Genomic DNA, 20,939 nt, shown 5'->3' on the forward strand with positions numbered 1-20,939 from the left:
GCTTCTCCACTGGTGCAAGAATGTATGTTCAACTTGTCACTGTTGGAAACTACAATCTGCCTGATTCTGAAGACCCTCCAGGCTGCTAAGTAACACACGGAAAGCCACAGTAATACCAAACAGTACAACTACACATGGGAAAGTAAGGACAGGAGCCTTACCAGTGAGGACACTTTGAGCATAGGCAACAGCAGTTCCACATTAATAATTAGCAGAAGCAGCCCCTGCTGGCGTGATTCGTTATTTCAGTACTGTGGCCTCCATTTTCTGGAAACTTCAGAACTCTTCAGATCTGGCAGCTTAACAGCACAAATGAGTGGGAGGTGGGACATGAAAAGAGGAAATGTAATGTGGTATCTACTGTAAATCAGTAAGAACAACTAAGCTGCAGAACAGGAAGATCCAGACAGTCAATTTACTTTATTCATGTTAGAGGCAGATTATGTTGAGAAATGCTACTAGGACAACAAAACAGTCAACACTAGCACTTGGTTGCCTAGCTGCTCTCCAGTCACTTCTGAGGGCAGCAGGGTTGCCCTGAGCAGGGACAGGCCCTGCCTCGGTACTGGTTCCAGATCGTGCCACCCTCTTTTGAGACCCAGGTTTGACTCCTCCTGCTGCCCAGGTTGCAGCAGGATCTTTGAGTGCTTCTTTTAGGAGCCCAACACTGAAGGACATGAGAGGCAGTCCTTGCCTCTTGAGCAGTTTCTATTGAGCGCACTCTACTATACCAAGGTCTCAGCAAGAACCACACTTTATCCTCTGGAAAAAAAAGCCTGGAATCTACGGTACACAAAACATCACATCAGCTGGATCAGATGTGAAAACAGGATTCCAAGTTAGAAAGAGGATCCCTACTTCAAAGCAGCAGAGAGGCGCGCTACAGCATTCCTGGGTGGGGAAGAGCAGTTAAGACACAGCACAGGCATAGCTACGGTGAGGTGAAGAGATAACTAGAAGCTGGAATGGTGGGAGGTGAAAGTTTCCACGCTGTACTGTCAAACGGGACCATTTCCCTCTGATCCCACACCTCCCTGGGATAGGCACATGCCCTAGCGGAACTGGAGTGGGCTGATCCGCAGCCCAATGACATCCTTGCCGATCTCTGTCACCTGAGGAATAAAAGGGAGATAATTAACGTTCAAAAGTAACAAAACAGCCCGACCCTGTATGTTGCCTTGAGAGCCTAGATGGTTCTGAAGAACACACATTGCCAATCGCTGCAATGTCAGTCCCTGAAGGGGATTTTTAATTACGCTGTATTTCACAATTCCCAAACTGCTCCACCCCAAATGCCAAGTTCCCTGCCACTGACCCAAAACCCACGCTGACTCAAGTTAGGGAGCACAAGGGGGAAGCTGCTGGAATCCTCTCTAGCAGAAAACATCACAGACTGGGTTGCAACAGAGACTCCCTTACTGTTGTGACACGGCAGATCTGCCCCTGGAACTCAGGGCAGTAGCAGGCTCCACTAAGGGGACACTTCTCCACGGGCTTGCCACGATAGATGGGTCGGTAAGAGGCAGCACAGATGTCAAAGGGGTTGTGCATGTCATAGTTAAGCTGGTAGGTGTCAGTAGGATTCTTCTCACATGCTGACAAGATCTTGCGGGTCTGCAAAAAGCAACCACATCAACCAGAGGTACAGCTAGGAAGCAGTCCAAATAGGATCTGCCACAGCAAATATTTCTGGCAATGCACCTCACAGACATACCTGCTGGGCCACCTCAGGCTTCGGACCCAGCTCTAGTAGCCGACGAGCAAAAGTAGCAGCTGTCTTGAAGTTTTTGAGTTTGAAGAACAGGTTAAGTGCAGTGCGCAGTACCAAGATCATGTGGACAGGCTGCAGGTTGGAGTGGGTGAAATAGGCAGCCATCTGCAGCGGGGACAAGGAGGAAAAGTGAGGATACAATCATTACCAAGGACGTGAGAAACTGGATGCCCTGAAAATGCTCCAAGAAACACTCCGACCCCTTCCAGGTAATCACTGCCACATCTGCTTCGAAGGCAGGAAATAGAATTCAGGATTCCTGATGCTTTTTTAAACCCACAGGCTTCTCCCAGGCACCCAGCGAGGAAATTCAGAGTTACTGTACCTCACAGACTCGCTTCTGGTGCTCCAGGGTCTCCTTAGGCAACTTCTTCCGCTCAATCTCCATTGAGAGTCCTACAATATACTCCCGACAAATGGCTATCAGCTGCTGGGCCTTTGAGAGAGAAAGATGGAGTCAAGCATTTGGCCTCCTGCCCCAGAAGCACGCAGACAATATGGACAAAAGAGAGCTGCCCCTCACCTCAGCAATCTCCTGCTTGTTGTCCACCACCAGCAAGGGCACACTGAGCAAGATGGAGCGGAACTTCTCCACAGCCTCCTCAAACTTGCCAGCTGTAGTGAGCTGGTAGCACAGCTGCAAGCGCTGGATCAGGTCATTAAGCTTCAGTCCCACAGCAGGGAGAGCATTCTTCAAGCCAGCTTCTTTCCTGGGGGCAGAGAGGGGATGGGAATGCAAGCAGGACTAATACAGGGGCCAGCAAGAACACACCTGCATTACACAGTCAGCTCAGCTGCAAATATCAGCAACATTTTGACCCAGGGCCATGCTGTTTTTCTTGGCCATTAGCTTAGCATAAAAGGCACCTGTGCTTCCATTAGTTGTCACATTCAATGCCCAGCTCTCTTTTCATTAACACACTAGAAAAATCTGGCTCATTCTTCTACAGCAGTTTCCAGCCACCACTAAAAATACACATCTGTGCTTCTCTAGACATCCCAAGGTTTGGACTAGCTTTGTCAGAGGCAGAGCATTAGTGATAGAAAACACAACATCCTGACTGCCTCACTCTGTTTTCACCAAAAAAAAAAGAAAATAAAAATAGCTCTTCAACATCTTAACATCTAACCATCAGCAGAAAAACCCCACTAAAGAGGGAACACACTTCCTATTAACATCCAGCAAACAGGAAGGCTTCTCCCTTCAGAACAGAGAGTGAAAGACACAGGGAGGTACATGGCACCAGGAGAACAGCACAGAAGAGGAACTAACCCAGTTGCTTACCAGTTGCGATGTGGGTATCCATACATGGTAGGGAGACATGGCAGGGCTTGGTAGGTCGTACGGCCACGGGCATAGGTCTGCAGGAACAGCTGCTTGTAGGGTCCAAAGTTTGTTACTCCTACCTGGTCATGGAGGAGCTGGAAAGAATACATTGATGTGCTGAGTAAAAGCTGTCCAGGGCCATACAGAAGCTGCAATCATCACTTAGGATCACAGAACCTCTTACTTTACATCCAGAGAAAGCAATGCATAAAATGATTCACAGTAGAACACAAAACAAAGCTTCAGACTGGATCAGAAATAAAAATACTTGGGACGGGGGCATTTTTTCCCCCACGAATTCCAAGTGTAACTTACTCTCATGGCTGTCTCAAAGGAGCCTGCCAGAATGTGGTCAACAGGAAGCTGTGAATTGTTACACCACACCTACAAGATGGGAAAAAACATACAAGAGGAGTTGTGCATGTGCACACATTTTTCTGATCTTACCCTCATCACCCCCCATTCCCCTTAACAAGTTTCTGTGTTGTGCTCACAGATGAATCACAGATGAATTTTAGTAAGGTCTAAACCTGAAAAAAGCACCAAAACAGAAAGAAAACAGAAAGCTGAAAAATCAAAGATGTGTGCTGTTACCTGAGCTGGGCTGGTGCCCTTGGTGGGTGGCACAAAGAATCCATCCTCTGCTCCTCCTGCTGGACCAGCAGGAACATCCTGGAGGAAGACACAGAGCAGCAATTAGCGTGCAAGCTTCCAGCACCCAGATCATATCAGAGGTAGCCAAGCCTCTGATGAAGCCCATAATGCTTTTCCCCCCTCCCCAGCCCACCATGACTTGTCATTGCTTTCCTAAGTAACTAAAACTGGGCTAAAAGTGAGAAGTCTCCCAAAAGCATCATCGTCTCAACAGCCCCTTACCAGTTCAGGGGGAAGATCCAAATCTTCTTCAACTTCCCATCCACCTCCTTCTTCCTGCCCTTTACCTAGACCTTCCTCTCCAAAGCCTTCTCCAGCATCCACAAAGCCATCTGCATGGGAAGGGGGAAAAACAGTTAGAGCTCCTACACAGGCACATTTTCACTTCTGTAAGAAACACTCTTTAATTTACCCACCTTCATCCAGCTGCAATTCTGCATCTTCTCCCCAGCCTTCAGTGCCAACATTGTCAATATCAATGTCAGCAGCTAAGGCACCCCCTTTGCCTAAAAAAGAAGGACAGGATTATTTGTTTATTCATCTCTGAGTTGGACAGGTGTTAAGAAAATAATTAAGTTAGGCCAGCATTCTCCCCTCCAATTACCAAACCCTATCTTGTGTTAAAAGAACAAAGATTTTTAGAAGATTTGCCAAGGATGGTGTAAATACCAAGCTGCAGTCCAGCCCGTACTAGTAACACACAGCAAATCTGGGGTTTAACAGCAACAGATCAGGAGCCATGGGAACAAACATCTCCTGTTCTGCATATCCCAACTTAATGTGACCTTCTAAGTATAAAACAATACCTTTGCTAGCAATTGTTCCTTCAAAGAACCCCTTGGAAACAGTCAGCAATGGCCAGTTGGTATCCAGAGGCATGACAGGAGCAGGAGGCTGCAGCAGTTTTGCATTGGGATCAATGTCTGGAATCTGAGCAGAAAGGAGCAAAAAAACAGCTAAAGGCCATATAAGGAAAATCCCGTTCTTTGACCTACCCACCTCCATGTAACACAGTCTCAAGGTTTTGTTAAGTAGTGACAGAAAAGGAACACGGTGTCTCCCTCTCAGAAAGGGGCTGTCATGCCAGTCACACTAACACCGTGTCCCACTGCCATCTTCTTCCCAAAACTGTAAGGTTCTTGTTCTGAAGCATTAGTCACTAACCGTTTCCTTTTCAGGATCAAAGGTCTCCTTCAGGTTTTCAGCTTCCTCATCCAGACCATGAGTTGCAGCCGTGAGATAGGCCAGGGACTCTGAAATTAAGTATAACAAACATGAGTGTGTGTTCTTTGTATTATGCAGAAAGAAAACCTCTCATACCAACAAGCATGACCACACTGTCAAAAGGAAAGATTAGCAGCATGCATGTACTAAGGTGTAAAATTACACTTCTAGGGGCATCACTGGATTTAGGACTAGTGTGAGCAAGTGACTGACCACCTGAATATGCTCCAAGGTTGTTTCACATCTCCTGGATTGTATTGTGACTCTTGCATTACTTTCTCTGTCCATCTCTCAGCAAGAGATTATGCTCATCTCTCTTCAGAAATTACCATTCACCCCCAAAACCTCTCCAGCTGCTCCTCAGCCCCGAGAAACACATCAGACTGACATTACTCACTTTGCCCACAGTTCTTCAGGATCCTCACTCTCTCTGCCACATCTCCTAGATACAAGGCATTCTGGTAGTGGCCACTCATATCCTTACGGATCTCAGCTAGACAGAAACAGAAAAAAAAAAGTCACGAAGAAGTCAGAGAAATGTCCTTCTCTGGGATGCTGCTCATTCCCTCTAGGAGCTCAGCACATCTTAATTAATTCTCCTGCACTCACCTATCTTCATCATCTTCCGAAGCTTCTCCAGATTGCCAGTGATAAGATAGAGAAAGGAGAGCCTATCAAAGTTCTTGGTGCGCTGGTAGCACATCTCCACAATCTGATGATTTCCCTGCAGTAATGCCACTTCTCCCAGTTTCTCCCAGCAATTCTTGTCATCCAGAGCCTTTGCTGCTTCCAGAGCAATCTAACAAGACAATTGATGCGGTTACAAGGTCAGATCTGAAAAGAAATGCTCAACACCCAAGGCTTGAGCTTGATTCTCTGCCCCACCAAAAATACTATGAGGGTTTACAGAAGCAGTTTTCTCTACAGGCTTCTGTTGATAACGACCCTGATGAAAAGCTGGAGATTACAAAGTTCGCTGCACTAAATCATGCCTCCACAAGGGCCCGCACACACTTTAGTAGGGCAGCTATCATCCCCAAAGTGACGACCCAAAAGACATGCCCTTCTCCCAACACCATCTGCCACCTCACCTCAATGTTGCCACACTCCAGTGCCAGGCTGAAACGGGTCTTCTCGTCTTTGACAAAGTGCAGGGCCACCTCAGGGTAGCCCTTTTTCTGCAGGTAGGCAATGATGGACTGGCCCACAAGCTTAGCATTCCTCACCATGTGCAGCACCTGCAAAGAAAAGGCCCAGGCAGTGAAGCTGACACCACTCACAAGGAACGTTCTTGAACACTCAGGCCACGGCCAAGAAATAGCGCAGAGTTTCTCATGCCTCACCTCATCATACTTTCTGTTAATCAATGCCAGCTTGAATTTGAACTCTGTGGGATCAATGGTGAGGACCCTGGGGCGGCATTCTCTGTCCAGGCAGTACACGTTGTTCCCCTTCACACGGGTAACATAGATAGGAAGGTCCAGGGTGCGGATGATTCCATGATCCCTATGCCAACACACAGCACATGTTCACACCATGTCTGTATGGCCACATCCCCTACCACAAAGGAGGCTCACTATGCTGTTTTAGCCCTCAAGCCCCAGTCAGACGAATAGAGCAGACACCCAAGCCAGCAATAAAACACCAATGCATAGGGTAAGCAACCAAACATGAGCCAGGAGCATCTATTTAGCTCTAACTGTCCTGGGGACCATCCGTACTGTAAAAGTGGAGTTGCACCAGCACTAACTTTGGCATCTGCCAAACAAACAACAAAAAAAAAAAACACTGGTAGTCTGCACAAGGCCAGCCAGTTCAAGGACTCTGTTTGACTCTCAGACTTACCCTGTGGTGACAGCGTATTTGATGTGGTTGCTGGTGGTATAGATGAAAACACCACTTTCATCCCAGGCACCGCTCTTGACACGGATGTTTTCGTGGATGTTACACAGGGATTCCAGCTTTCTGTTGCAGATCATGATGGCTGGAGACAAAAGCACAAAGGAGGAGGATCAGGTAACTCTGCTCTTAAATATCTGACTCTGACTTAAAGCTTCTCTCTTCCACAGTCCCAGAAATAGGGACCATATTCAGATTTGGACATTAAGGAGATGATAGTAACCACAACAAAATTGTCACCATTTGCTTTTTTTTTTTTTTTTTTTTTTTTAAGACGGAATAGCTGATCCTTTTTGAGGAATATAGCAAATCATCTGTTCTATAAGCTTGCAAAAAGGTTTTGCTGAAGAGAAAAAGCAGCAGGGCTCGCACTGTGAATCCGTCTGCAGCTGCACCTTCACCACTAGACACAGCACTGAGCAGTTACTCTAGCAGATCATGAACACAGGAACATGCTCCCAGCTAAGGTGGGACCTGGCATGCATTAGGATCCAGGTGAAACACTGCAGCCGCCCCTGCTTACCATGCTTGGCCAGCAGAGCTACGTGGGACATGTCAGCCGACCAGATGACGTATTTCACCTTGGAGATCTTCACCGAGGCCAGAGTCCTGGAAAAGGACAGCACTGACGTTAGAGTTGAACAATCTGCCTCCACAGCAAGCTCTATTATCAGCTACCAGTCTCCAATACACCAAGCCCAATTTGCAGCTGCTCTGAATCCTCTTTATGCATTTCTGAAGCTACAAAATCATGCAACAAAATTCATTGTCTCTCTAGTTCAACAAAACAAAGCTTTCTCCATGCCTGTGCAATAACAAACACATTTGGGGTGACAACTGACTTGAAAAATATGGAGATGATTAAAGATGGTTTTAATAAAACAAAGGAAATAAGGTATTTACAGGTAACGTTTGCTTTAATAAATTTATCCGTAACTTTCCCAACAATACTAGAAAGGCAAAGACACAGAGATAAGGAAAAGAAACTCCAGACAAATTCTGGGACATAAGCGATCAAGACACACTGCATTTATCTGCTGCTAATCCAGAACCTTCTCAAGCTGACAATGATGGCCAAGAGCACCAGCTACTTGTCTTTCTTTGTGGCTAGCAACACATAACCAGTACCAACGTGCTATAACGTTCCAATTTAAGAGCATTTTGAACAGATATAAAACCTAAGGGACAAGGCATCAGGCAAGCTTAGCTCGACTGAGTATGGGGTTTTTGATTTCTTTCCACTTTTATAGTACCCGATTCTGTAGTCAGAATTTATAAGGATATGGCACACATCTCCCTGTGATCAATGGCACAATGCCTGCAGCATAAACTGCACCTTGGCTATGTTTACACTCTGCTCTCCCTAACAGTTGTTAGCCGTGGTTTGGATCAGTCTGACGCAGCCTGCAGCTGATGCTGAATTCTGGAGTGCATTAATAGCTATTACTTGTCCCTAGAGGGCACACGCCAACAGGATTACAATATTAAAACTTCCCCCAGCAGACTGGATCTTACCGCTTCTGCTGCACGTCAAAGAGGGTGATGGAGTCTGCATCTCTCAGTAACAGGTTCCCTGTGCCAGCATAGAAAATCTCATCACAGTTCGGCACCTGCACCTTCTTCGTGATCTCATTCTTCAAGTTTTTGATTAGGATCTGCCATTTGATGAGAGGAAAACAAAACACAGCAACACAGGGCAGTCAGATAGAATATACAAAGAAATTTAGGATCGTTTTAGCTCAGAATTTTTGTATAGCTGAACCTCAAGAGCCCAAATTAAATACAAAGCCTTTCACAAGACAGGATCAGACATTATCCTTCTGGAAAATCCAACAACTTAAGTTTACCAGGGCACAGACACAGGAGTGTGAGCTTTCCCTTTAGCCCCACTGCTGTTGTTGTAAGCTAGCTCATATAATTTTCAAGTGCTCTCTACATTGAGCATATGAACAAAGTAAATATGAAGGGAAGGAGGGTGGGCGAACACAGGGTAAATAAAGGAGATGAGGAAGTTGAAAAGGGAGAAATGCAAAGAGAGGAAGGGAAGGCAGAGAGGAGTAACAAAACACTTAGAAGAAGCTTTAATATACTAGGCAAAAAAAAATACTGAATCAGATACAAAATAAATAGATAAATATTCTGCATTGGGCAAAGCGTAAGACTTATTTCCCTTTCTGCCAAGTAAACTGAAGCGGGAAGAACTTTCCATGACTTACTTTCCCCTTTCTTTCTCCTATTTCACTCCACAAGTGAGATCAAAGACCTTTATAAAAACTAACCTGCTTTTTCAGCATTTTCTCATTACTTGCATGCTATGAAAGCAACCCGGGTGGCTTCACAGCCCTGTTCTGGTCAGCTGTCATTTCTGAGCTCACCTACAGTAGCAAGCTTCCAGCAACTGAGACAGCATTTACCGTAAGTTAAATAATATTTCAGCTCAATACATTTTCATTGTATTATACTTCTTCATGTGTATCTGCAGCTCACTTTCTATTGAGAATGCCTGGCCAGTCTATGTGGATCTCCAATAATTCTGTTAACCCAATCTCCCACTATTCCATTTGCATGTTTCCAAATGACAATATACCCCGTTAAAAAGATGACCCTATTAAGCCTGTCCCCTTACCGAGTGCATTCGATCCAGGACTGCAAAGCGGTTACGAGCTACCCACACAGCTGTTAGCCCGGAGGAACGTTTCCCTTCAGGGGCTAGGGAGAGAAAGACGCAGGCAGTGAATAAAACCTCTGGCAGGCTCTTATGGCAACACATTAGTCAGTCTTGTTTGATCCCATCTTGGCTGTTGTAGCTGCTTCCTACTAATTCATGTTTAACCTGAGGCTATTCGCAAGACTCATTTCCTCCCCCAATGTCCTTTCAGATCACAGCGTGGCCAGCGCCAGCCCTTCTCTCCAGCCAAGGCACAAGACAAGTGGCTGTCTGTACCGCCAACGCCACTGCTTGGCGCTGAAGCGGGCCATCCTGGGCGACAGCACAGTCTGTCAAGCTAACGAGCAGAGCCTTGCTGGCCAAACAAACCGAGCAGCGAGGGTCCCGGCTTCAATGTAAGCCCCCCTCCCTCTCCCCCCTGCAAACTGACATAACGAGCTGGAGGAGAAAGGCTGCACTCTGAGCAGCACGCAGCTGTTCTCTCAGTTTTAAAATGCTAATACAAACACAGCGCTCTGCGTGTCAGACACACATAAAGAACCATGCCGCAGGATTTTTCAGATGCAGGGAAGGTTTTGAAACAGGAGAAGGGAACAAACAAGCGAGGTGAGTGTTGCTACTGTTTTGGTAAAACAAAATTTCTCCTTCTTTAGTTCCCAATCCCCTTTCTCTCTGGTCCTCCTGGTGCTCAACACAAATGTTTTTGCAGACCCACCCACAAGACTTGGGACTCTTTTAAAAGCACAGTACTGTTTGTGGCAGATCTACAGCCGAACAAATGACTTAAACCTGACTGCCCCAGCTCTCAGTTACTACCCTACACAAGAAAGACTGGTCTAAATTCAATTTCCAGCTCTGCTTAGGGTTTTCTGATGGCAACTTCACCTGTTTTTCTGAATCACCACAAAGCAGTATTTTTACTGGCTTTAAATCTTTAACAGTGGCTGTGCCTCACTCAGAAAACGACTGATGTATTTATTTTACCTAAAAGATTATTAAAGGGTGATAAGGAAGTTTAGCTTCCCTTGTAGGTCAGGTAAATAAACTGAAGGGCACAAGGATGAAAAATCCAATGCACGTGTTAAATATCTACATTACAGACCAGAGAAATCATGAGAATTCTGCATACACAGCAGTTTGTTAAAGAAAATATTTATCAGCTAGTAGAATTACGTGCTGTTCTTGAAAACACATTAAAGGTGCTTAGTTTTCATGAGGCCTTGACACCTTCTCCAGAATAGGATAAAACCTCTTCTGGAATAAACCCTTTTCTTTCTAAAAGGGTGACAAGCCAGGTGTCCCCAGACAAGTCAGCTTTGAATGACTCAGTCAAAATTAATATTTATAATATCCTCGGTAGCATTTCATCTATATAAAGTTACCAAAAAGCTCCCTTTCTCTCTCTCTCCAAATATACCTGCTGACTGTACTCAGCAAAGAAACGTTCCCTTCATTAGATCTGCAGAAATCAATAGATGTGAGAACAAGTGAGCTGGATTCCAGTCTAACACATTCATCACTCCCACTCATTTCGAAATCTTTACTGCCATGACGACAGAGGCAGGAGAAACCAGCTGGAGTTTCAGATCCCAAATGGAATTCACAGTTAGGAGAAAGAATTTTTTTCTTTTCCTAAATCATGTTTTGACTTGTAAATTGCACAAAACTGATCTGGAATTTGCCGAGAGGAAGAATGAGCACTGGCACCCTGGCACTGTCACTTTTACAGCCACTTTTCAGAGTATAAAACCTCTTCGAACAAAACATATCTGGTTAAAATCCATCTCTGTTGACAAGCCAGGAATGCTGCCTGCTGCGTTGAAAGGGAAAATGGAAAGTTACTAATAACAAAATTATAAAATATATATTTGTAGCAGTAAAAGTTTGGGATGAACATGAATTTTTCAAGTCAGTGTTGTGTGATATAGTAAGCAGGAAGCCTGCCAAATGATGTGTGCTGCAGGGACATTGGGAAACATGAAGAAAAAAAAATCCAATGGGAGGCTTACAAAAATGAAGCTTTTCTTATATATAATACACACACAGTTGGAGAGAGGAGGAGGAGGAGACAGCTATACAACAACAAACACTCAGAGGAATAATGTGAAATAAGAAAGTGCCTACCATCCGGATTTTGGGAATCTGCATCCTTGGGAATGGTGTATAGATCATAAGTACTGTTCTCCAAGTTGCTGGCTCTCTGCACGAAGACGGGAGGAAAATTTTCAAGGTAGGATTTCAGAGAACAGCCATTCACAGCTTCGTGAAATGTTCTTTAGCACGTTACATAGCAAAACTTGACTTACTGTGCAGAGAAGGACAGCGTTCTCAGCTGGGTTGTACGACATGTTGAACACAGGGAACTTGGAACCGCTGAAGAGAAGTCATAAATAAAAGAAAGTTACAGTGAAACAAGATTATTTCTAACAGTCATCTTCATGGTTTTTTTTTGTTTGTTTTGTTTTTTGTTTTGTTTTGTTTTGTTTTTTTTTAATAAACAGAGTGCCAAAAAAAAGCTGTTTTGATGAATTTCCCGAACCACCTGGAAACACTGTAAGAACACCAGCATTTTATAAACAAAAGCTGGCATTTCAGTCTGAATTACTGCAAACTTAAAGCCAGTTACACAAAAAAAGTTACATCTATGCAGAATGTGACAATCTGACCTATCTGTAAGCGAGGAACTAACAAGGGATTAAAGATACTAGCAATGCCTTTCATAATATGCTAAGCACTCATCTCTTACCTTCGCAGCTGCATGACAGCAACATCTTTGGAACTGTTAAAATCAAGCTGGCGGAGGAAACGGTCCTTCACGTAATACAGCATGTTCCCGTGCACAGCATAAGCAGGCCGCTCACGCTCCAATTTGAATACAATCATGCCACCGTCATGGCCTGGGAAAAGGCATACAAGAATTCAGACCTGAATTAAATCCTGTGGGTTTTCTTATTATGGAGATACCAAGCCCAAGCCCTTCAATGCTTTTTTTTGTTTTGTTTTTTACCTGCAGCAAAGAGGTTGAGGTTGGGATGAGCTGCCAACACCCAAAAGCGATCGTGATCACGGCGAAAGGTCTGAACACCCGTGCTAAACATGCAACATAAGAAATAAGGAATGTAAACAAAATGGAAACTCTGCTGTATGCTCCAGGTCCCCAAATAAAGATCCCAAACTTCAGACTGATCTCTAGCATTCAGCATGAGGAGATCACACAGTTCAAAACACTGTATTCATAACCTTCTGTCAAATAATACAGTCTCATTTAAAATATTTGCAGCAGCAACTTCACTAGACAAGTCAGTCTTCTTCCACTTGCCTTCAGACAATTATAAGCCTTGCCCATAACGTGCGTCTCAAAGGGACAGCAAATATGAAAAACATTTATTTCTCAGTAATTATCAAACGCTAGAACTAATGTTTTTAACAAGTTCTGGTATTTAGTTTCTCTGATAATAACTGTAGGCCTCTCCCATGTGTAAGAGCTTCCACAATAAGGTTGAGGCGGACGTCTGACACGCACTAACCGTTTCGACATATCCCAGACACGGATGCTTTTGTCTTCTGAATTGCTGAGGATCAGTTCCTGTCGGGGGTGGAAGACAGCACACGAGACATTGTTGTAATGTCCTCGGCAAGTGTCAACCTCCCAGGCCTTGGATTCTAACCAGAAGTGGAAAAGAAAGCAGAAAATAATGCTTAAATGGGTTAAGCTATTCCACATGAGAAATGTAGCAAACACCTTAATGAAGTGGGCTCTATCAGGCTATTACTAAACCATTCCCTGCAATTTATTTTTGTGACGTTTAACTGCTAGCATAGTTGTTGGATTTTCCTGAGAAACAGATAAACCAGATTTCCAAAAAGGTGCAAAGAATTTTATATAGCTTAGCTGGACTGAGCTGGCAAAAGGGCATCCATTCCTGGTGAAGTGCTTCTCACTCTAGAATCATCTCCCTTTCTTATTTCATTGGCACATAATCAAAAAACTTTTCTGTTCCTACAAACCTCTGCTCAGAAGTGCATGCAAATCAAAAGAAGCTAGAAGTGTGTGCCAGGGAACTGAGCCCTCTTCAGATTGCAAAAGCCAATGCTGTTTGGGATTATTTACCACTGCATCCTACATACATGCTTGCAAAATGTAAATTACCTTCAGGTTCAGCCTACAAATGTTCAAACAAATTTCAATTCTTTACACCCTTCTTCCCAAGGGTTCCCCCTCGAGAATCCACTTACCATTCATCCGCCAGATCTTCACTTGTCGATCATCAGCTCCTGACACAATAAGCGGCATTGTGGGATGGAAGGCAGCCCAGTTCACCCCACGATCGTGGCCCTACAAGGCAAAAAGAAAACAGTCACTTGAAGCAGGTTACTGACTGAATGTAATGAGCAAAGGAAAAATGAAGTGACAAGACTGCAGACAGGCTTGCCAAGATGCAGCTCTCGCTATTTTCTGTATGCCATGCTGCTCATACCAAATGCTTAGACAGACTTTGCCCACGGTAATGAGCTTTGCAGATACCATCCTTCACCAGCAGAGCAGGCACCACTTCCCAGCTTTAACAAGCCATTACAGAATGCTGCTTCCAGTAACACAAGGCAATAATAATGTCTGCTATTTAATGGAGCTTTTAGCCATACAGAGAGAACGGTACTCATTAGGTTTCAGTGCAAACATCTCCAGATTTCAATTTACAAAATTCTTGGAGCACATAACTCCACTGAGCTGAGGCTGGTATTTTAACTCTTTTTCATCTGTTATTTTTCTGGTATTTAAGAGAGTCATTTGGGTCACAAGGATTTCATTACACAAATTTGAAAAGGTTGTAGAGCACACACACTGACACTGTACCTCAAGAACGTGCTTCACAACTGCATCTGTTGTCCCAAACAAATCCACCCCTGTTATTCCCCTGACATCCGATTCCACAGCTCCAGGGGACAGGTTCTTCTTCCTTAGGCCTTGAAGGACAAAGGGGAAGGAGAAATAGGGTGGAGGAAGCAAAAATTATGTTGATCAAAGCAACGTTCCTTATCCAGAAACAAGTTGAGTGCTATCCCACGTTGTTTATATACATCTTCAGGTGGAAAGTGAGAACTTGGAAGAGTGAAAGAGGGTGAGAAATATCCAGGACTCCCTTCCACTTCCTCCAAAAGCACCAGCTCAGATTAGACATACCAAAAAGGTAAGTCTGCAATGCAGTACACCACTCAAAGGATCACCTCAGCTCACTGGGACACAGACAGTGGCACTTCAGCAAAGGACTGAGGCATTCTGATTTCTCTTCCTCTCATTCCTCCTTCACTGAATTGAGCTTGCAGCTTTCGGGAGACTTTTCAACCATGCCACTCTGCCCAAATCCATAATCCTGAGGTCATCAGTCTGCCTGGGCACAGGATATTTTGGGGAGCTAAAACTATAGCAAAAAAAGCCTGTTCTTGATTCTGAAGAACATTAAGTTTTCCATATTAAAAGAGACCTACTTCAAGCCATTCCTTGAATGCAACGTAACACCGTATGGAAAGAAATGAAAAGAGCCTCTCATCTGCCAGTGCACAGTGAAAGACTGTACATAAAACGCTAAAACAAAACTTAGAAAATACCCTTTTAGATTCAAAAGTACTTGGCCTCAAAAAGCTACCATGGAGCTTATAGAGTAAGAAAAATCTGTCTAGGATAAATGCAGAATTGCACTGCTATGGAGACCAACAGAGAGGGAAGTACAAGAAGAGAATAAACGATACAGAAGGCAAAAATTATTTTCTAATTGCAATTCTGATTCCCACACTCCTCATAGATTAGCAGCTCAACCTCTCAACAAACCCTTCTGTGAAGTTAGGCTGATGAAATGACCACGACAAGCAGCGCCTTGCAGCACAGCACGAACGCTCAGCACACTGAGGGAGGTGCACACACAGATGGTCCGAGTAACGATGATGAACATGAATGGCTGAGTGGAAACTTCTACAAAGCCGGCACAAACCACCCCAGAAAGGAGGAATAAAACATATATAACCCAGAGAAGGCGAGTGAAGAAACGTAGGATTTTCAGAAGAGAAAATACTTGAGCCTTTGACAAGCCAGTGAAACAGGACTGGAACACAAGTGGAAAATTTCTGGCATAACTGCACAAATCTAAGGAAAGGCTGAACACTCACAGAACACAGCAGCTTCCTGTGTTGCTCTGGGGAGGGAGCAGGGACAGAGAGGGGACTTGTAGCAGAAAGGCAGATATTAGGCACTCTAAGGACAGCTGTTTAGAAGAACAAAAAAAAACCTGAAGAGCAGACTCAGATGGACATGCACAATAGCACTCAGAAGAGCAGGTATTAGAACAACCAGAGGAAAAGGGGCAACATACTACTGGTGAATTACACGTTGTAAGTTAGGAGAAAAGGAGAAAGAGATCAGGGAAGCATCAGGACACTACTGACACCCAATTTCTGGAACACATGGCTGATGTGTTAGGGACAGCACTGACCTACAGACAGATGGCCCTTTACAAATTCTTTTCTTCTATCATCTTCCTCGCAATTCAGGCCTTATACCTGAGGTCAGTAACCCACCCAAGGTGGAAACTAAAGAGGGCTCTTGGGTACTGACTACACCCTTGCTGGGCTTAGGTTCATTCTGGCCCCTCCAATCCACACACATTCAGTGGACGAGCAGAGAAGTGAAGTGGGGGCTGAAGTTGTACCAAAGGTTTCGCCAGCCATCACCACAAATGCACGTAAGGTGGTGCTCAAGGAGAGGCACTCCAGGTCTACAGGTGCCATCTGGGGACTTTCAGCAGAGATCCTCCCAGTCCCAGCAGCACCAGCCCAAACCCTGAGGTGATCCTCTAGCACGTCACCCAGATCGACTAAACGGAGTCCTGACAGAACAAGGGCATTTTTTGCCAAGAGACAGGCATCAGTTATTTGCCAACCAAGAGGAAGGTTAAACAGGAGTTGGTGCGTGGTGTTAAAGCGCAGACAGAAAGCACTCCGATCAGAGTAAGACCACTAGCATCCTCCTCACTGGTTAATACTTAAAAAGAAACAAGAGAAAGAAAAACAGATTATTTTGTAGATTTTGTAGGTTAATATCAGCCACATGAGCAATGATTTCATTCCACAGCACAGGTGAACAGTACAGTACAAATGTTCATGCATTTTAATATACAAACAAGCTTATTCTGACTGCATTCACACTCTCTCTCAGCAGATTAGCAGAAAATAGACCCTTCCACCTCCACCTTATTTGTTTTACATTGAAGGTCATTTATCAGCAGGTTTCAAACCAAAGAACAGTGAATTTGTGGGAGTTCAGAACTACAAGTCAGTCTTCACCCTGGTCTGGTCTGGGTCATGCTCCTCATCCCTCACACTCTGCCACAGCTGCTATCAAAGCTGAGTTTTGGGAGGAAGAATGTGGAATACGACCTTTAAATTCATTTAACTGGGGGCATCAAAGAGCCAGTACTAAAAACCCCAAAGCCTGATGAAAAATAATCCCACTGATGTCAGCAGAAGCTGCAAGTTATAAGCAGCACTCAGAAATGGAGTTAAAGCTCAACATCACATGATGCTCTCTCTGATTAGGATTATATGGATAACAGGAATCAGACAAAATGTGGAAATAACCATTTCCAGCAGGCTGCTAGAGCCAGAACAGAGTCCTGCTGAGGACAGAAGTCATTCTGGGGAAAAAACTTTTTGGGGGGAGGAAAAAAAAAAAAAAAGTACTATTTTCAATCTGTTTAACATCTGCCCGTGTCTTTCTCCACACACTAATATTCCTGCAGTGTCGTGTCTGACTGGAGCGACAGCTGAGTCAATAATTCAGCATGTCTCTAAAACCCCTCATCACATATCAACTGAGAGAAAAAAAAAAAAAAAAGCCCTGTACCATCTCCAAACCAATTTGGCAGCTGGAACTCTGCTGAGAGAGAGCGTTTGTGGGTGAATGCAGCAGCAACGCTTCCTAGCAGAATAGCTGTTAAACTCCCCGTGCTGGCAGTACGGAGAGGGGGACAGGTTTTAAATAACCAGGATATCCTGTCCCCAGCCCCTACTGTTGACACAGCTGGCTGTGTCTGAGCGTGTACTACAAATAATGCAGCATGCCCAACCAAAACTGCAATGGCGAGAGTGGCAGGGCCATGGTCTGCCTCTAGAATAGTTTAAGCTGTGACACCACCAGTACTGCCTCCCCCCAGTCCCTTCTCCACCTATTTTCTTGGCTTTTAGCTTTTCATTTATGGATCCTACGTGATTCCATTGAATCACCTCATGGCCTTAGGCATAACCTCAGAAACAGCTAAGATATCAGCAAAGGACTTTGGACTTCTGACTTGCAACTCCTGCTCTGATCCCCAGGCCACGCCTTGCTTTATAAAAGACAAGCAGACTGGACGATGAACAAATTCCTAATGGTATCTTCCTGTCATGATCCACAATTAAACCACCAAAAAGATCCCCTGCCCATTGCGCAATGAGCAGAGAGGCCTTTTTATCTTTATCTCTGAACAAATGACTTACTGCTGCCTCCAACAGATTTTGAAAGAGATAAAGGTGACCCAGAAAGTTTTAGAATTTTCCTACAGGTCTTGCACGTTGGCAAAGCTGATCAGCTGACAGCACTGTGTCCATTTTGACAGCAATACTTGTTACCTATGTTGACTATAAAATCCAACTCTTAAAGAGTTTTTTGGGGCTGCACAAACCTAAAGCTGACATCTACTGTTGTAGAAGGCTGCTTCAAGCATAAAGTTGGACTAGATGAGCCCCAGAAGTCCCTTTCAGCCAACAATCTACAGCTTCTTGAAAAATGAGGGGACTAGACCCCTGCCAAACCTCTAACGTTCTTCCTGAGGCTCCCAGAGCTGACAGGCTACTCTTTCTGCTCTCAGATCAGAACCAACTTTTTTCCTGCCTCGTTTGGCTTTCAGCAATTGCAGTTTTGAAGTGGGCTTTGCCACCGGACACCCCCTTGATCTGGGCAGCTCACCAGAAATATCCCAAACGCGCACAGTCTGATCCAAGCTGGCTGACACTACCAGGTCCTCAGAGGGGTGAAACTGGGCACACATCACATAGTGGTTGTGTCCTGTCAGCACACTACAACAAAAAGGACAGAAAACGCCATTTAAACATAAAGTATATTAGCACACGCTCTGATTTGCACCAACAGCAACGAGCTCAGTCTCAGAAAGGACAAAGAGGAATATGGTTGATAATACTTGGAAGGGAAATTCTCTTCAAGAATTATCACAGCTGCTGAACACAGCTGTTCTCAATAAGAATATTCACGGGCTGGTTTGCTGATAACAGTAACTTCATAGGTATCAACACTGCTGCATCTTTTAACTTCAAAAAACGTTCAACCAACCAACACAGGAAATTACAAACGTGCTTAAGTAGGATCAATATAAGTGAGCAAAAGTCATAACTGACAGAAATCTTCATTACTAGTCTGTTTGTGTTTTTTTTTGTGTTTTTTTTTTTTGTTTGTTTGTTTGTTTGTTTTTTTTGTCAGTTCTGGTCTTTCAACAATGTACAGTTTGAAATATCAGTATCATCTTCCACTTGAAAACAACAAATGAGGATAGCTCGCACCCAAGCCCTACAGTTATTTTTAAAGCATCCACTGCTTTTACCAGACGCAAGTTCTGGACTGCCAGTTCCAAACTCGAATGGTCTGATCATCAGAAGCACTCAAAATCCACGGATATTCCTAAAAAGACAAAGTAGGTTGCATCTGAAATAATACACACGCCCACATTCCCTCCCTCCAGTGTTTTTCAGTTGCCACCGAAAATTATCCTCATTTTATTTTATTTTACTAAAGATCTAGGGGCAGAATTTATGCATCTTACACCTCTAAAAAGGACCACGTCTGTACTTTTTGCTTTAGCAGAGCTTCCTTAGCAAAGATTCCCATCCAAGGAAGGAAAAGAGATTTCCACTCATGCAGGAGGAACACAGGCACACATCAGGGTGAGTATTAGAGGAGCTTACGTGGTGGAAGAAGGTGGTGCGGATGTAATCCAGGTGTCCCAGCAGAGTGAAAAGGCAGCGGCGCAGTTTGTAATTCCACACCTGAGCAACACAAAAGAAGCACAATGAGGGTACGTGCCCCATCCAGCTGGATTTCTTTGTGCTTTCTCACAATAGGCTAAAGATTTTAGTCTTCTAGGTCACCTACAAGCCTCCCCCTCTTCCAGTTTAAGATATTTCTAATGCAAGCCATAAGAAGTCTTCAATTTGCTGCAATTACCACTCATTCCTCTGAAACAGCAGAACCATATTTCCTGAAAAATTCCCACCCCAGACAATGCCTTTTAGAGAAAAACTGTAAAAGGAGTAAAAGATTACCTTTATTTTATAGTCATCACCTCCAGAAACAAACAGGGGCTGCTGTTTGTGGAAATCAATCCCTCGAACGGGTCCTATGAATAGGAAGAGAAGGTTGGACAAGGCAGTACAAGCTGGAACAGTCCCTTACATCCTACAAAGAGGAAATTGTGCACTCCCCATTACATTTTTTACTACAGAGAAATTAAAAGGTTCAAAGCAACAAGAAACCACCTTAGAGGATGGTATCCCACTCCTAAATGCCTTCCTTTTCATCGGCATGCTTACAGAAAAACGTTGCAAAGCACCCAAACCCTTTGCACTTACACCTACAAATTTATTTTTGCACCAGAAACAAACACTGCCCCCCTTTATTTGTGTGAAAGCAGTGCTCAGAAAGCACTGAGCTGGCCGCAGGGTATGACACCCACCGCCTGCAGCTCCACAGAGCTGCTCAGCCCTGCTCCTGCCCCGCACACCGCCCCCCTCACCCCCCACTGACCGTCGTGCTCGTCGAACTTGTCGATGAGGGTGCACATCCGATAGTCCCACAGCTGGATGACGCCATTGTGCAGGCTGGTGAGGATCCAGGGGCGCTTCGGGTGGAAGCTGAGCCCTGCCGAGGCACGGAGGGAAGGGATGAAGGGACCAGACCGTGACAGGGCACCCAGCACACCCCCAGGAGCCCCCTCGGGACCGCCCCCAACCCCAGAAGCCCCCCTTTAGGACTCCCCTCAGGACCCCCAAGCAGGCCCAGGAGCCCCCCTCAGGAGCCCCCCGGGACTCCCCTCACAACCTCCCCCCCCAGGACCCCCAAGAGGATCCCCGGAGCTCCCCGCGCGACCCAGACCCATGACTCCCAGACCCCCTCTGGGTCCCCCGAGCCCCCCCGGCCGCCACCTTTCACCCGGGCCGATTTGGTCTCGAACTTGGTCAGCATCGCGCCCCCTCCACCGGCCGCCTCCTCCGCCCCGACCCCTCCACGTCGGCGTCCCGGAAGCGGCCTCGGCTTCCGCTTCCGCCCCGCCGACCAACGAGACGCAGTCCTCCAGGCG

At 45.1% G+C, this 20,939-nt stretch overlaps 1 protein-coding gene across 1 annotated transcript; it reads right to left on the reverse strand.

The window, feature by feature from the left end:
• Positions 1–401: 401 nt before the first annotated feature.
• COPA (COPI coat complex subunit alpha) lies at positions 402–20,914 on the reverse strand. Its single transcript, XM_084500539.1, has 33 exons — positions 20,785–20,914; positions 20,387–20,500; positions 19,906–19,979; positions 19,549–19,629; positions 19,188–19,264; positions 18,539–18,648; positions 14,399–14,508; positions 13,780–13,879; positions 13,071–13,206; positions 12,551–12,633; positions 12,290–12,440; positions 11,850–11,916; positions 11,668–11,743; positions 9,502–9,584; positions 8,391–8,530; positions 7,399–7,484; positions 6,822–6,960; positions 6,320–6,482; positions 6,068–6,214; positions 5,586–5,775; positions 5,374–5,469; positions 4,917–5,005; positions 4,559–4,682; positions 4,169–4,258; positions 3,975–4,084; positions 3,693–3,770; positions 3,414–3,482; positions 3,057–3,193; positions 2,295–2,481; positions 2,097–2,207; positions 1,715–1,876; positions 1,420–1,614; positions 402–1,112 (listed from the first exon to the last, which is right to left on the reverse strand). Exons 1-33 carry the CDS (start codon positions 20,822–20,824, stop codon positions 1,053–1,055), a joined length of 3,675 nt encoding a protein of 1,224 aa, XP_084356665.1. The 5' UTR covers positions 20,825–20,914; the 3' UTR covers positions 402–1,052.
• Between the last annotated feature and the right edge of the window lie 25 nt (positions 20,915–20,939).

The sequence above is a fragment of the Aythya ferina genome (assembly GCF_964211825.1).
Source record: "Aythya ferina genome assembly, chromosome: 29".
In the NCBI taxonomy this organism is placed as follows: Eukaryota; Metazoa; Chordata; class Aves; order Anseriformes; family Anatidae; genus Aythya; species Aythya ferina.

What these genes read in the sequence shown, in the direction of transcription:
- COPA (XM_084500539.1), bottom strand. Translation starts at nt 20,824, where the DNA reads ATGCTGACCAAGTTCGAGACCAAATCGGCCCGGGTGAAAG. An exon ending in GTCTGGGATATGTCGAAACG is followed by an intron (nt 12,634 to 13,070) that starts GTTAGTGCGTGT and finishes TTGCATGTTTAG; the next exon opens with CACGGGTGTTCAGACCTTTC. An exon ending in TTGATCCTGAAAAGGAAACG is followed by an intron (nt 4,683 to 4,916) that starts GTTAGTGACTAA and finishes CTTTCTGCTCAG; the next exon opens with ATTCCAGACATTGATCCCAA.